At 39.8% G+C, this 17470-nt stretch overlaps 1 protein-coding gene across 3 annotated transcripts in view; it reads right to left on the minus strand.

Moving 5' to 3' along the window:
* The window catches only part of LOC122640051 (vacuolar sorting protein 18), a 71901-nt gene that overhangs the window by 40253 nt on the left and 14178 nt on the right, over window positions 1-17470 (minus strand). For all 3 annotated transcript variants that reach the window (XM_043833163.1, XM_043833161.1, XM_043833162.1), the window contains exons 3-6: window positions 12423-12635; window positions 12186-12325; window positions 11428-11523; window positions 10028-10095 (exon numbers count right to left, since the gene is read on the minus strand). In XM_043833163.1, the coding sequence (XP_043689098.1) occupies window positions 10028-10095; window positions 11428-11523; window positions 12186-12325; window positions 12423-12635 (517 nt within the window). The remainder of the gene's footprint in view (window positions 1-10027; window positions 10096-11427; window positions 11524-12185; window positions 12326-12422; window positions 12636-17470) is intronic.

Genomic DNA, 17470 nt, shown 5'->3' on the forward strand with positions numbered 1-17470 from the left:
AGGACAAATTTCTTCATTTTTCTCTCAATTACTTCTGCTAGATCTTTTTCTGGTAACACTATACCAAAAACCTCCCCAAAAAAATAAAGGAATTGCTCTCCTTGTTGGTTCCCCAACACTTCTCTAGTGTATCCCCCTGTGACCTATCTCTTCTCCTATTTTGTAAAAAATATCCTGAACAATAGCTTTTTTTTGGTTTTTGTCAATCAATGGCCTTCGACGTCAGAGCTTACTACCTATGCTTTACATTGGTTAAAATTGCTATTGCTACAGATCAAATTAACATGGCATCCCTTTGGAATTGGGTCCCACAACCTCCTATAAGTTGCTACCCTAGTTGAGACAACAGACCATAATGTGATGAATAACCCTCTTCAAAGTTTGTCATCAAAGAACCTTCAGGTCAATCAGAAGCCCTCCCTGGATTAGGGTCTTCGATCATATGTGCGAGTCAAATGGAAGTTGCAATCAAGCTCCCCAATCTCCATAGTCACTTCCGAAAATCCGTACCCTTAGAGATGAATTATCATTAATGTATTAACTTGATTTAAAGCATCAACCTCCTTATTCATGTTGCAGTCATACCATCTGCTGAATCCCCACATTCACCTTGATCCAATATATGTATCATTTATCATCAGCCTGTCCAGATTAATAAGGACTGCTACCAAGGGCTTCTCAAGTTTAGGTAAAAATACGAGCTCCATCACATATCTCAAATCACCAACGTAATAACAAATACACATATCAACTCCTCACCATGTCAAACAGAATTTGAATAAAATTTTGAATTTTGAAATGGGGCCCCAAAGGCATCACGGTGATCTACATGTAAAATTCTTTCGACCATGTTTCTACGAAGTTTTGTAAAAGAAATTATTGATCCTTGCTTGATGTCATTGATCTGTATTCACCACCACCCATAAGAATAGCCTCAATATTTTTTTAATTTTTTACCTTGACTACATCTCGGTCTCTCCCTGAAATGCCTTCACCCCGTGCCTTTGGTCCACTGTGTTTCTGATTGGGGGCCTACTCCCCTTCTAGCACCACTCTTAAGACAAAAGGATGGCCATGGGATTTGTCAAATGAGTGTGGAATAACATAGGGGCCTTATTGTCATTTTGAATTATTTTATTATGAAGCATGGGGGGTCTGCTCCTCTTCTCTGATCATTTTTTCGCCTTCTTCTATCTCTTTCGTCTCATTATTCTTCAATCATGAACAGAGTTGCACCCTGATTCCTCACCTGAACAGTAGCCAGAAATTGGTAGTAATCCACGGGCAATATATTTCACCTAATAAAACCCGCCATCAAGCAAATCCACGGCAGACTCTTCCCAATGCCTGAAACATGTAGGAGACCAAGTGTAACAGTACGCTGTAAACATCAACAAAGTTTCAAGTATCCCTCCATATCCTCCAATACTAACTAACACATATCATATTTTTAAGGCACCAATATGATACCGAATACAAATTTGGTATTAGTACATGTAAGAAACCTGAGGATGGGCCTTGGTGCAATGGTTAATGTTGCTCCATTGTTCGAGTCTGGAAACAGCCTCTCTACGAAAGCAGGGGTAAGTCTGCGTACATTATGACCCTCCCTAGATCCCGCAGTGGTGGGAGCCTCATGCACTGGGTACGCCCTTTTACATGTAAGAAACAGTTAGAATCTAGAAATGGATCGATTCTAGAAAGAGAACAAGAATTTACAGCTAGGAGAAGAAGAGAAGAGAAGAGAAAATCGATTGTGAGGGAGTAAACATCTCCACTCACCCATTTCCTTCATTAACATATTCTTGTAATTACACATGCCTCCCTAGGGAGGCATAAGGGAAAAGAACAAAAGACAAAATACAACTTAACATGACTTATAACAAGCTAGGAATGAGGCCCTTTGTAAAGATATCCACCACTTGATCACTTGTCTTCACAAAGGAAGTGCAGATGTAAACCGAATCCAACTTTTCTTTGATGAAGTACCTATCAACCTCAATGACCTCCTTTCGATCATGTTGCACGAGATTAATGAGCAATACTTATATCAGCCTTGTTGTCACAATAAAGTTGCATAGGTCCCTTAGTGTCAAATCCCAAATCTTGAAGCAACCACCTCAGCCATATAAGTTCACACACTCCATGAGCCATAGCTCTAAATTCTACCTCAGCGGTGGATCTAGCTACAACTGGTTGTTTTTTACTCAATGTAACCAAATTACCACCCACAAAGGTACAATACTCAGATGTAAATCGTCTGTCAAAAATTGAACCAGCCCAATTAGCATCAGTGTAGCCTTGTATCCTCAAATGATTATGTTTGGCGTATAGAAGGCCTTTTCCTGGAGAAGATTTCAAGTACCTGATGATGTGATAAACAACATCCAAATGCCCACTCTTGGGAGCATGCATGAACTGGCTCACCACTCCAATTGCATAAGTGATGTATGGCCGAGTCAAGGAGAGATAGATCAGTTTTCCAACCAATCTTTGGTACTCGCTTGTATCTATAAGAGGATAGCCACAATCTTCACTAAGCTTGTGGTTTTGATCAATTGGGGAGTTTGCCAATTTGCATCCCAACATTCCTGTTTCTTTCAATAAGTCCAGTACAAACTTTCTCTGACAAATATTGATTCCCTTCTTTGATCTTGATACTTCAATGCCCAAGAAGTACTTTAAAAGTCTAAGATCTTTAATCTCAAACTGTTGGGCACAGGTAAGATTTCAATCTACTTATCGCGGAATTGTCATTCTCAGTCACTACAATGTCATCAACATAAACAATAAGACCTGTCATTGTATCTTTTCCTCGACGGATAAACAAATTGTGGTCAGCCCGACTCCGAGAGCACCCATTCCTTAGAATGGCTTGTCTAAATCGCTCAAAAAAGCCTTAAGTATTGCTTGAGACCATAAAGTGCCTTTTTGAGGAGGCAAACTTTCCTTTCTTTTAAGGGAAATTTAAACCTAGGAGGAGGTTGCATATACACTTCTTCTTCTAGGTCACCATGGAGAAAAGCATTCTTTACATCTAATTGATACAACGGTCAGTCTCTATTGGCTGCCACTGATAGGAGAACTTTGATTGAGTTGTGCTTGGCCATGGGAGCAAATATCTCTTGATAGTCCATGCCATACACCTGACTGTACCCTTTGGCCACCAACCGAGCCTTATACCTTTCCACAGTACCATCTGACTGATACTTAATTATATAGACCCATCTGCATCCAACTGGAACTCTCCCCCTGGGAAGATCTACAAGAGTCCAAGTACTACTATTCTCAAGGGCCATCATTTCCTCAGACATGACCTCCTTCCACTTTGGGTTAGACATAGCCTCAGTGACATTTTTGGGAATGGAAGAAGAAACAAGAGGAGTAGAAAAGGCAACACTAGTAGGAGAAATAGCATCATAGGAAACAAACTTGGCTACGGGATTAGAACAAGCTCTCTTCCTCTTTCGAACAGCAATGAGAAGATCTAACTCAGAGGTAGGAGAAAAAGTATTACCTGACTAAGGAAGGTAAAGCTCGAGATGTGGATCCAAAAAGGACTCTTGGCAGGTCTTCTTTCCCTTTCCCTTTAAGCATTCACCTCTTTTGTACACAAAAAGCTCTTGTTCATTGCTAGCATCAACACCTGAATGAGCATCCACTTCTTTGTATTTCCCAATATCAAGTAGGAATGGGAAGGTGGAAGTAGGCAACAGAGACAGAAAAAAGATGACATCAGCAGCCTATTCACTTCCATTAGTCTCCCCCTGAAGAGGATGTTGATGAGGAGAAAAGAAAGGAATGGCCTCAAAGAAAGTGACATCATTGGAGAGAAGTTACCTATGAGAGGAAGGGTGGTAGCATTTGTACCCTTTAGTAGAGGAGGAATAGCCAAAGAAAGATATTTGAGTGCTTTGGGGTCAAGCTTTGTTCGAGCTGATTTATTGGCATGAACATAGCAGACACACACAAACACTTTAAGAGGAAGGGAAAAAGCAGGAGCTTGAGGTAAAAGGATTTCCAGAGGGGATTTGGAGCCAAGGAGCTGAGTTGGCATCCGATTGATTATGAAGGCAGCAGCAAGAAGGGAATCAAACCAAAAAGTCTTAGGAATATGCATGCCAAAAGAGGAGACTCCTAGTGAACTCTAACAAATGGCGATTTTTCCTCTCAGCCACCTCATTCTGTTGAAGGGCGTCAACACAAGCAACTTGATTAATGATGCCATTGTCAATAAAAAACTATTGGAGCCCCCCCATACACATATCCCCCCCTCCTCTTATCAAAATGAACTATTTGAATGTGAGTACCAAATTGAGTAAAAATCAATTGTTAGAAATTTTTGAAAAAAGCATCATAAACATCACTCTTTTGATTCATCAAAATAGTCTAAGTGGACCAGGAATAGTCATCAACAAAAGAAACAAAATAACGATATCCAGATAAGGAGGTAGTGGGAGCAGGTCCCCAAACATTAGAATGAACAATGTTAAAAGGAACAGTGGATCTATTACCATGATAAGGATAAGGGGAATGACAATGATTAGCAAAAATACAACATGAGAAGAAGAAAAAGAAGTAAACAAAAGTTGTAATTGTTTCCTCATAACAGCAAAAGATGGGTGGCCTAAACGTTGATGCCAAAGCATCACAGAATCCATAGTGCTATTGTCGCTCCAGCCACAAACATAAGACTGAGCAGTAGGCAAAACAAGTGTCAAAGAAAGTGTCTGAGACACAAGAAGATAGAGTCCTTTCTCCTCACGTCCATTGCCAATGATCCTCTTCGTCATCAAATCCTGAAAAAGACAACAGGAAGTGAAGAAGGTGACACAACAATTTGAGGATTTGGTTAGATGACTTACAGATAATAGATTGGTGGCAAAATTAGGGACATGAAGAATAGAGTCAAGAGAAATAGAAGAGGTGACTCGAACATTACCCTTACTAGAGATAGAAGAACGGGAACCATCAACAATTCTAACCTTATCTCTACCAGAACATATAGAATAGGGATCGTAACACTGAGACCTACTAGTCATGTGATCGGTGGCACCAGAATCAATGACCCAAGAAGGAGCAGTGGAGGGTGCAGAAGTAGAGGCTTGTAAGGCTGAGGCTGAAGAATCTGACTCTGCAGGTGTAGTAGAAGAGTGGCCTAGATGAGACATCCTATGTATTGCTACAATATCCTCTCTAGAAAGAGAATCAAGGTTAGTCTGTGGTCTAGGTGACTCAGTCTCAGCTATCACAATGTGGGCTCTGGCACTCCCTCTCCTACTGCCTCGTATACCAGGAGATCCACCACGCATATCGGGGGGTTGGCCATGAAGTACCTAACATCTTTCTTTAGTGTGCCCCAGCTTCCCACAATGATCACATTTAAATTTGTCTCTATTATCTCCACAGGGTGGACCTTGGCCTCTTCCCCCATCTCGCCAGTCTCTGTGAGAACTAGAAGTAAGAGCAGATCTCTCCAGGGATGGTGTAGTGTCCATGGATACTCTCCTAGTCTCCTTCAATAAGTAGCTACATACTTCATCTAAGGATGGAAGAGGTGATCGCCCCAAGATCTGTAGTCGAATTGGCTCAAATTCTTGATTAAGCCAACCAAGTAAAATAAGGACACGCTCCTTCTCAAGTGTCCTATACACCTTTGCTTCATCCTCAGAGTTGGACAAATGGAGGTCCCTATAATGGTCATACTCCTTCCAGAGACCAATGACAAATGTTGCAATATTCAGAAATGCTTCAGTTACCTTATTTCATATTGATAACTTTTTGGAGAATTTGATAGACATTTGTTGAACCCCTACTCGGTCAAAAGTCTTAGAAACACTGTCCCAAATTTCCTTTGCAGTCTCCTTTCTCATAAACCTCCTACCTATCTCAGGTTTCATGGAGAAAATCAACTAAGTCATGACAGTAGAGTTCTCAGTCTCCCACTTCAAGTATGTTGGATCAGTCGTACTAGGTGCCTTGATAGAACCGGTAATGTATCCCAGTTTTCCCCTACCTCTCAAGGACAACTTCACAAAGTGAGAGAATCCAAATAGTTGATATTGTCCAACTTCACAAGAGCAATCTGGGTATTGGGGTTATCAAATGAAGTCATGATGGGGTGAATACCACCCAAACTACTAACAAAAGCTTCCAAAGGTCCACTGACCTCAGATACAGACCTAGACATGGTAGACATGGTATGCAAATACTCAACAAATCAATATAGGAACTTGCACAAATGGGGAGTATACTCTACCCAGCGAAAGCAAGCAAACCAGCAAATGACAGTCTCATCAGCAAGTAAACAGAGAGCAGTTATTGAATAATAACCAAATCAAACACTCAATATGCACATTAACTTCAGTCCACCACAACCAAAGACATTCAAATACTTGAAACCTTCAACCACTAGTGGCCATTCCACTCATTACAGCCAAAAAAAAACTCAAACAAGAGGAGGGGAACAGAATCTGGTGATACCTGGGAGCATCAAAGAGTTGAGCTATGCTCCTCAACCAGCTCCTCTCATCAACCGAGTGGTTGGGGGTCTTGTTCTCATTCCAAATAGTGGAAAGATGAGAGAGAATCGAAATAAACAGTCCACAGGCTGGCGGTAACTTGGGGTGCAGCTTTTAGGGCTTCAATCCACCTCAGCAGCTCCTAAACTCCCTCCATTGTGTGTTGGTTTGAAGAATGTAACTCCAAAGAATGTATTATGTGTAATATTTCACATAGTATAGCCTCTATCTGAACCCTCTAGTCCTCTACCTTTCTAGGGTTCCAAAGAGAGGTGAAGACAACCACCGAGCTTAGTCGATTCTCAAACCAGAGAACCAAGCTCAGATACCAAGTTAAAATCTAGAAATGGATCGATTTTAGTAAGAGAACAAGGATTTAAAGCTAGGAGAAGAAGAAGAAAAGAAGAGAAGAGAAGAGAAGAGAGAAAGAAGAAGAGGGATTGAGAGAGAATCGATTGTGAAGGAGTAAACATCTCCACCCACCTATTTCCTTCATTAACATATTCTTGTAATTACACATGCCTCCCTAGGGAGGTAAAAGGAAAAAAGACCAAAAGACAAAAATACAACTTAACATGACTTACAACAAGACAGTGACCAAAGTACCTTTTACAATAAAAACTCTAACAGAAACCTCATCTTTATATATAATCAATTGAATACACTTGTCTTGTTGTACTTTGTTCTCCTTTTTTATACATGATATATTCTACTTAGGGTCCTTCTACACGTCACTATGAAGAGTGAAACAGTTCAGTTAACTATTTTTTCTTACCCTCTTAAATCATTTTGGTGAATTGAAACGTAGAGGTAAACTTTATAAATTCACCTCTAATAGAATCTTGTAAGAAGAAACCAACAAATCCCTCCCCCCCCCCCCCTTCTCACTGGACTGCCTTCCTCCTCAGTCTTCCCCCTCTGGAAATTAGGTTTGCATCTCTCTCTCTCACATCTGACAACAACCGTGGATGAATCCGCCAGTGGTAGTAGTGCCCTCTCTCCCAACCTGCATCCTCTGTCCATCTCTTGATTATTGAACCTTCCTCTTTTCTTCATCCCCTTCGATCTACCTCCCTCTTTGCTTATCCTTCAATGATCTTTGGAGTAGTTCTATGATCACAATATCTACAGAGGATGATTATCCGTCACGGCAACCTCTAATTCTCTGGTTTTTAGTTTAACCTCATCAATCCCTAAAAAAAAAAAACTTGCACGTTTAAATTTCATAGTTCAGAGTTGTAATCAGTGATTTAAGGTTAAAGTTTATGGTTTCATGGTTTACGCTTTTAATAAGTTTCACCGACGACCAACAACAATGCTTCAGAAACGGGTAAATTGTTGGGGGCTTATTGAAACTAGAGAAAATGTGTATCCTCAAAAATCAAAACACATCTTAGAATAGTTGTCACGGTGTCGCCTAGGCGCCGCCTAGGCGACACATAGGCATCCAGGCGCTTTGGTTGACTTGGGCACCTTGGCCGCCTAGGCGGGCGCCTTGGACGCCTTGGACGCCTACTTAGTGCCGCCTTAGTTTTTTGCCCTCTCCAACGCCTTGGGTCGCCTAACTGCCATGACAACTATGTCCTAGATATATGGGTGCTCTGAACCAACCTTTGGCTCTCGAACAACTAGATCCAACTCGGGAGGCTCTGAACCATCCTATCTTGTTTTGAATACCTAGACGAAAAAGAAATATTGAAGGTTGAAGGAAGGAGAAGTAGAATATTACAGGGGATGGACGCCATTAAGTTTCCAAAAGAAGTGGCAACGGCAATCATATTCAAGCAAGACATCCAAGGTATTGGTAACACCGGCCTACATAGTGCAAGCAACCAATAAAGGGTTGACACGTCCCTGGTTTTTGACAAATTTTGGCTGGAATTTCTGTGATTGGTTCCATTGAAGAGGAAGTGCTCGATTAGATGGGAGGGAATTGGGGCAGGGGTGGGGGCAGGGCTGAGGCAGGCAAAGGAAGGCATAGGTGGTGCGAGAGGCAGAGGTCGAGGGTTCTCGGTGCAGAGGAAGGCAGTAGGGGGTGGAGAGGGCTCTCCGGCCAGGGTACTCTCGGCAGGGAAGGGGGTGCTGCAGGTAGTGGGGGAGATAGAGTGGAGGAGGGGAGGAAGAAAGCGAATTAGGGGTGTTGCTGCGGAATTTGAAGCGGATGGGGGAGAGAGAGAGGGGGCAAGGCAGGGGAGGGAGTTGCAGAGGGCAAAGGGGAGCCAGAGTGGGAAGGGACCGTAGGGTTTGGTGCAGTTTATTGTGTAAAATTACTATTATAACCTCAACATATTGAATACTATAAATGAAATCATGGCCAAATATGTCACAGTGAAGAGGATTGCTTCACTCTCCATCGTGCCAGGAAAGATAACCCTTTTACTTAGTACTTATTTATAGTGTTTTATGCTTCAAAATTATATTTTGCAAATCCTAAGCATTTCCAAACATTTCTTGACTATTTCCTCACATGTCTTTAGCATATCTTGCGTCTCTCCAATACCATACGACACGTCTCTTAAAATCACCCTTCCAATATGATACCCAATACCAGTATTTTAAACCTTGAACATCAAAGCCACCACCTCCAAGTATCTGTAAGCCTGGCTCCATTAATTCTAATTAGATTCTACCCTAAGCCTCCCATATCAGGAGACATCAAGTATGAGAAATTTTTCTGTCAATTAATAAACTCCTTGCATCTGGTTCTAGATCGATCCATCCATCCTTCCCATATCTTTTTCCACAATATTTAATGGGAAATCAGTCTTAGATCGTTTTTGACAACCATAATGGCATTATGGTAAGTCGGTAACATTACCAGGTTGAACTAATGTCTAAGGAAACAACTGGTTGAACCCTCTTAACAGGTCAACCAAATAAAAAAGGGAAAGGGAGAGAGAGAGAGAGAAAGAGACACCAAGGTACGCCCACTGCTTCAACTACGGAGTGAACCACAACATTTACCAAATAATCTCCAGTCCAGGTTTGGAAACATTAGGTCCACTAGTTATGCCATTCATCATCCCGCTAAGCTAACAAAAATCCAATTGGCTCTCCTTTGGATAAATGTGGTATAGAAAAATATGATGCAATTTAAAATTTTAGTCCTTCCAAACAGCGCAGCACTTTCCAATCACTATCTGCCCAATTTAGGAAAAAGGAAGTTTCAAACCCCATCAATTTAAATATTATCCTAGCAGTCCACTTCGTGCTGATCTATCGCATGTCCTATCCATTGGCTACTTAAGTTGATCGATTTCTCTTCGGAGGCTAACCTTTCTATCAACAATAAGAGATATCATTGATGTACAAGGATCCATAAAAAATAAATAATATGTGATGTGAACCAAAATAAACTCATTAAGGACACAATAAAACATTAAATCATGCTAAAAAAATAAAAAATAAAAAATAAATAAATGCAGAATTACAGATATAACGTATGGGAAAATTTTTAGATTTTCTTTGCAAATAACTTCAAATACTAATGGACCAATGGCACTTGCCTATTTGGTATTTCACCAGGAAGTTCCATAAAACGCACCGCTCGATCTGAATAACTAGCAAAGACAGTCTACAAAAATCACAAAATCAAAGTCATAATAGTTAGAACAATTAAGAATCAAACTCTATTCTGTAGAAGGAGTTTTCAAGGTTCACTGCTTCAAGAGATTAATAAATTAGCGAAGATATAAGCATCTAATCAAGAGAAGATTACATTTCCAGATAACACAATTGTTGTTAATGAACCCAAAGTGGAAAATTTACGTGACTAGCATATGCTGAACGTGCATGCAAGTTCTTACTAATAACTTTTCATTTTCACTAGATGATATTGGCCTGCACTGGAATGAATATCCACCGGGGTACAGGAACATGCTTGATTTGACTACAGATGTTAGAAAATCTTCCAAGGTCATCCTTCTCCACCATGATACCAGCCAACATCATTAGCTAAGTGTCATAATACTAAAATATGAAGAATTACCCAAACTCTAACAATCTTGGTGTCTAGCTGCTAGCTTGTTCATTTGATATGAAATTCTTGTCAAATCTAAAATTCTAAGAGAAATGCCTATGATAAAAAAACATAAGGCATGTCACAAAAATTTTAAGAGAGGGAAGAAAGAAAATAAAGGGGAGGGGGATCCTGGCTACTTATTAACAGAAGGTAAAGAAACCATTAATACTAGTCTGACAGTGGCAAAAACACAGAAGAGAAAGATGACTTCTAGATGAAAAAGCACATTAGAAGAAAAGACCAGAACCATTTATAAATAGGCTGATAGGAAATGGGGTTTAAGTCTTTCTCCAACATATTTACAGGAAAAGATTGTGTACAAGTGTTGATTTCAACGAAATTACAGTCAATATCATATTGAGCTTTATATAGAAAGGATCCACGTAAGTAACAAGAATCATAATCAACAAGGAAAATCTTGAGTCTAGATACTTAGAAATAAATGTAAATAGATAGATATAAATATTAACATGTGTTCATCATGTATTTATGCATGTAGATGTATATATGGATTTCTTCAATATATGTTTGGTCAAATTTTTTATACATTTTTCTTCTTGAAATTAAAGTATAAACAAACTTGCCACACCAAATTTTTCGTTGTACAATGAATAGCTAGCTATGGTCCTGATCCATTGTACATGTGATGCATATCCCATTTTGTGTTTTCAGACAAATGTCATGTCTTACTCTAAAAGTTCTATTGATAAAGAGAAGTACTCAAACAAAAGAAGCTTCCTTTCTATTTAAGTCTAATATCCAGCCTTAGAATAAAATTCGCACAACAGTAATAAGTCATATTCATGAGCCAAAATCTCAATAATCATAGAATTAAAACCAAACCAATTTACCTATATGCAAAGCTCTTACTAGATCAATACTTACATCCAATGATCCAATGCCAGTGAAAGAGTAAAGTCGAGTAGGAGTAATAGCCATCACATAATATCTGGTTGCATTACCTACACTAGCCGTTTCCATCTGTAGACATGCAAAGAATCAAAAAAGTAAGAAACTTGTTCACACTTACATAGAAAGAAAATGAGTCGATGTGAAGCATGATATACCCATCAAAAAAATTAAGGCCTATTGTGCGGGACTCTACCAGACTTCTACTCTACCATCTAAAGGGGATTCATTCCATGACAGACCAGGTCATCAATCAGAAACTTCCAAATGGCAAGCAAGCTTTTGAAGTTTTGCCATAAACCGAAGTTCACATTGTTGAACTTCAAACAAATTACAGTGTCCTGGATGAAGTCTTCATACAATAAAAAAAACAGGCCACATAAAAAAGAACGAATACTCAAGGTCATCAATGTCGAAATTTTAAACGCTAGGCTAGCTTGTAGGTTGGAAACAATACCTTCCATATAAAACCCTCAGCATTCTTTTTGGGCAGGTTCCAACTGTCCATATTATTCATGATTTTCTTTTAGGTCATAATGGAGTAGTCAGTGTTGCACCAATAAGATAGTTTGGCTGAGCAAAATAGTGGGAAAGTTGGCTCATAGCCAACACAACAGCCAATATTTAAAAGGCTTCAGTGCTATCTGTAGTTACATTTTCAGTGATATTCAGGAGTGCAAACTAAGAAGCTGAACTGTTAATCAATAATCCAATTCACCAACATGTAATAGTACCTGCAAACCCATGAAGGCTTCTGGGAGCTCAGTAAGCTCAAATAACAACTTCATGTACTTCTCTTTCTTGTCCTTCTCGTCAACGGCAATCTCATAAAGTTGGCCATTATCAGTACCAAGAATGACTTCCCGTGTGGAAGCTGAGTTCAGAGACATCAGATTAAAAATAAGCTCCATATGTGAAATCTTCACGCTCTAGAAGTGTATCACAGCAAGCAAGTAGCAAGTCATAATCACCTTCTGTTATCTGTTGTCTGTTCCAGGCAACAGCATTCACCACAAGTCCTTTTAATCTGCTCAACAAACGGGGCTTACTCCACTTTGCATGTGTATAATATGTCTCAGCACCCCCGCTACTAAGAACAGTAGCTATACAGTGGCTTCCTCCAGGATCAACAAAAACTCTGTGGATGGGTTGCTCCCCAGTTTTACCAGCAGAGAGGTCCAGATCTGCATTTGAAAGGATTAAGACAAAATTAAACTTTATTGCATTTTTTTTCCTTTCCCCCCTTTTTTCCTATTGGCCACGAGAATTAATTGAGTTTATATGGTGTAAAAGGAAGCAGATAATGAGGGAAAAGCCATATTCAAATGATGCAGAGCTAAGCGTATACACATGGAGGGAGAAGGGCCACCCAGTCAGGTCCGCCTATTTAGGCCCGATGACTTGAGTTATAAGTTATAACCAGCCCACATTAGCCCATTGACTTAAGTTATAGCCAGGCCCATACTAGGGACCATATGTTGGTTACACTTAAGCCCATAATTAGGTCCATATCCTGCTGATGCAGTCCAAGTCCATCGATTGGGCTCTAAAGTAGGCCAATATTTGGCCCATGTCATGGGTCGAATTATGTCCATTAATTTCATTCGAGTTCAGCCATATCAGGGTCATATTCTGCTGTATCAAGACAGCAGCTGAAGGAGATATTCTCAGATTTCAAGTAGGCCAAATGACAGCTGGTGGAGATTGAATTGAAGACCATTTCGTGGAGATTTTGGTTCAAGGGAAGATGAGCTGTCATATCTCACTTTCTATTTTGTTAGACCCTAGTTAGTTCTATTTTCTTAAGTCACTATTTTTGTAACCATGTGATGCAGTTAAGATTGCCCAATTGAGTCAATTGGGTCTCAAAAGACTTTATTTTGGCCCATGGTTGGGTTTTATGGACCTTGAGCTTCTTATTTTTTGGATTATTGATATAATGGGCCTAATTTATACGACAACAACAACAAACTAAGCCTTAACCCATCTAAATGGGGTCGGCTACATGGATCCTTGCAAATCAAAGTAAGAGAAAAGAAAAAATGAAGACACAAGAGATGAGAAGTGCAAAAAGAGAGATGAAAGCAAATGAAAGTAAGAGGAAATAAGCCCAGTCCAGGAAGTCAAGGAAATGTCAGCTATATGGGGTCGGCAACATGGATCTTTGCCCTCCAAAAGGCTCTATCTGAGGTCATACTTGGTATAGGACTCAGACTATGTATGTCATTCCTCACAACCTCTCCTATGGTCATTTTCGGCCTACCCCTAGCTCTTTTAGCTCATTCAATTAGAATCAGATCACTCTTCCGTACTGGGGCATCCTCAGGCCTCCGTTGAACATGGCCAAACCACCTCAAATGATATTTTCGCAGCTTGTCATTGATCGGGGCAACTCCCAAATCAGCTCTAATACTATCATTCCTTACTTTATCCTTCATAGTCTTTCCACACATCCATTTTAACATCCTCATCTCTGCTACACATAGCTTCTCTATATGACAATTCTTAACTGCCCAGCATCCCGTCCCATATATCATAGCCGGTCAAACAACAGTCCTATAGAACTTTCTTTTAAGCTTTAACGGAATACATCGGTCACAGAATACTCCAGTCACACCTCTCCACTTCATCCATCCCACTTCAATTCTCTGTCAAACATCATCATCTATGTCACCTTCTTTAATTATGATTGACCCCAGATATCTAAAATAGTCAATTTGCAATATCTCTCTCTCCTTAATTTCCACCATATCATTATCCATCATAGAATGACTAAAGTTACACATCATATACTCCGTCTTCGACCTATTTCTCTGTAAAACATGATCATGTATGTTAGCTTCTTTATTTATGATTGGCCTAGATATCTAAAATAGTCACTTTGCGGTATAATTTATAAACCCATAAAATGGCAATAATGTTAGTACATGGGATTAATAGTTAAATTGAGTGTTTGAGTTAGATTAGGATACATAATAGCTAGATAGAATTCTGTCATGAGTTTATTTACTTTATTGAGTGTATTAGAGTGATTAAGAGTCCTTTTATGAGTCAAATTAGGAATATCAGAAGGTCTATATATATGTAATACATACCCCATCTATTAGAGATGATATGAGTAAAGAATATGAGTTTTTTTTTTTAACTGTTTTGGTGATGTTGAGCAGTGCATAGAGGATTGGTGTCCCTAACCTGATTTCTTCTCTCTTCTTCCTCCCAAGAAGATCGATCTCATCTCTCTTCCCTCCCTTTCCAACAATCTGACTTCTTCCCTTAACAACGCAGTTGTTTCCTTCATCTCATAGTTGATTATTCCTTAATCTGGATTTTCAGATTACATCACCATGACTGACTTAGAAGTTTCTATTTACTAGCTAGGAGTCAGACTTTATTCTTGTTTCAATTTTGAAGATGTTATCTTAGGTTTAGAAAGTTTTATTAGGTTGTATTCCCCACGCAACTGTGATTTCTGAAGTAATAAATAAAGGGCAGGGGCTGTATTCAGCAGCCATGATTTTGTGAATGAAAAGAACTGATTTTTGCAACCATGATGCTGTGTGAGGCCTTGTAGGTGAGATACCTAGGAATCTAGGATTGAGGCTTAACTGGCTAACTCCAGGCGTCACATTGCGAGAGGCTCGACCCACCCCTTTATACTATCCCCCTCTTCTTCTTCCCTCCTTTCCCCATCTTATTTTTCTTTTCTTCATATCAAGTACTTGTTTCTATTTTCATTGATTTGCAATTAAACCCATATCTGAGAAGAACCGAAGGTCAGTTTACTCCTCCATGATTGCTGGCTAGCTGCTGAACATCAGAAGACTACACTGCTGTTGTTTCATCAAGTCCTGGTTGAATATTGAAGAACACCTTCTGTGGTTCCACTGGTCAATGTTCTATTGCTGAGAACTTCAAGTCCAAGCTATTGCAAATCCAACCATCAGATCCTGTTTCCCTTTTGGCAGAGTAACATCAACCCTTTGGGCTTCCTTCAATTGTGGTTTGAGCATGACCTAATGGCTGAAAGTGACTACAGGCTGTGCGTTTCTATTTTGTATTTTACCTTCTAATTTCTGAACCTGGTCATATCTTAGCATCCAGCAGCCATATTTGACTTGAGGTTTTGAAGACTGATTCAGTCCAAGAGAGCATATACTTGATAGGGACATCTGTCTCATTAGAGTTTCCTAGGAACGAATTTGTCAACAACAACCCAGCCTTATCCCAACTAAATGGGGTCGGCTGCATGGATCCTTTCAAAAACAAAGTAGGAAAAACTGAGGTCCTCATAAAGGGAAAGGAAAGTAAGAGAAACTTAAAAGCAATTGAATAAGCTAAGTAAGTAACGGAAAGTGAAAGATGTTAGTAAGAGGAAAGAGGATAGCCCAGTAATTCAGGAAAATCTCAGCTACTTGGTATCGATAACGTGGATCATTGCCCTCCAATAGGCCCTATCTGAGGTCATACTCAGTACAAAGCCCAGACTATGCATGTCATTCTTCACAACCTCACCTATGATCATTTTAGGTATGCCCCTAACTCTTTTAACTCCCTCAATTGGCATCAGATCACTTCTCCTTACTAGGGCATCCCCAGGCCTCCGTTGTACATGGCCAAACCACCTCAAGCGACATTCTCGGAGCTTGTCGCTGATCGGGGCAACTCCCACATCTGCTCTAATACGTTCGTTCCTCACTTTATCCCTCCTAGTTTTGCCACACATCCATCTTAACATTCTCATCTCCGCAACACATAGCTTTGCTATATGGCACTTCTTAACTGCCCAACATTCCGCCCCATACATCATAGCCAGGCGGACAACAGTCCTGTAGAACTTTCCTTTAAGCTTTAAAGGAATGTGTCGGTCACACAGGACTCCGGACGCCCCTCTCCACTTCATCCATCCTACTTTAATTCTTTGTGCAACATCACCATCTATGTCACCTTCTTTGTGTATGATAAACCCCAAATATCTGAAATAGTCACTTGGCGTTATCTCTCGCTCCCCAATTTTCACCATGTCATCATCCATCACAATGTGACTAAAGTTACAAATCACATACTCTTAAAGCCTCTTGATTCCAAGTTACCAATTTGTCAACAGTTGCTATTTTTTACTTTTGTTCACTGTCTATTCTGCTGACAGTATAAACAGTATACTGTCCTGTCTTCCTGTGGCAGAATTGCTTCTTAGAAGTGTCTTAGACATCTGAGAGTTTATGTGCCAAGGACCCAATCGACAGCGAACTGTTTGGATGATTTTTAATCCTTTGTTGCCTAACTAAGTACTAGGCTTACTATTTGAGCCGTACTATGATCCTGAGTGTTGGGTTGGGATGTTGACCTGTTGTTAGTGAACCAACCCACCACCACCTACCCATATGTAGCCACCAACCAGCAGCCTTGGAGGAGATATTGTGGCAGATTGAGTGTGCCCATGTCGCTGCCACATGAGAAGGATATTTAGTTAGTTAACTATTTTGTGTGCCCATGTCGCTACAACCAGATTTTTGCAGACATCTGATCAACTGATTATGAGTCAATGTTTCTACTAAGAGTTACTAATTATGGTTTTGTTAAGTATCTATTTTCTAGCCACACTTGTTTCTCCCAATCTAACCATCATTTTGCTTTGATATTTTAGACATATAATCCACCAATTAGGACCTTCATTCAACCCTAGTTTCAACCCCATTGGTTTAGTGAATTGTACTCACAATTTTCTGCCTAAGTTTCTCAGTTTTGATTCACTGGGATCCTGGTTATCTAATTGGTTTTCTAGCCTCGGCTTATTCAGCCTAGTTAAACTTCATCAGCAAAAGAAAGGGAACAAATATTACTAATAAAAGCACGAGATTACATGATGTACGCATCATTCCCTAGCCACAGGAATCAAGGAAAGGAAATAGAAGACTGATATAGAGTATTTACAAGTCACATCTCATTGACAAAATTAATAAAAGCATTTTCAAGTCACATCTCATTGACAAGATTAAATAACAGAAACTATATTTGTCAG

The sequence above is a fragment of the Telopea speciosissima genome, chromosome 9, assembly GCF_018873765.1.
Source record: "Telopea speciosissima isolate NSW1024214 ecotype Mountain lineage chromosome 9, Tspe_v1, whole genome shotgun sequence".
Lineage (NCBI taxonomy): Eukaryota > Viridiplantae > Streptophyta > Magnoliopsida > Proteales > Proteaceae > Telopea > Telopea speciosissima.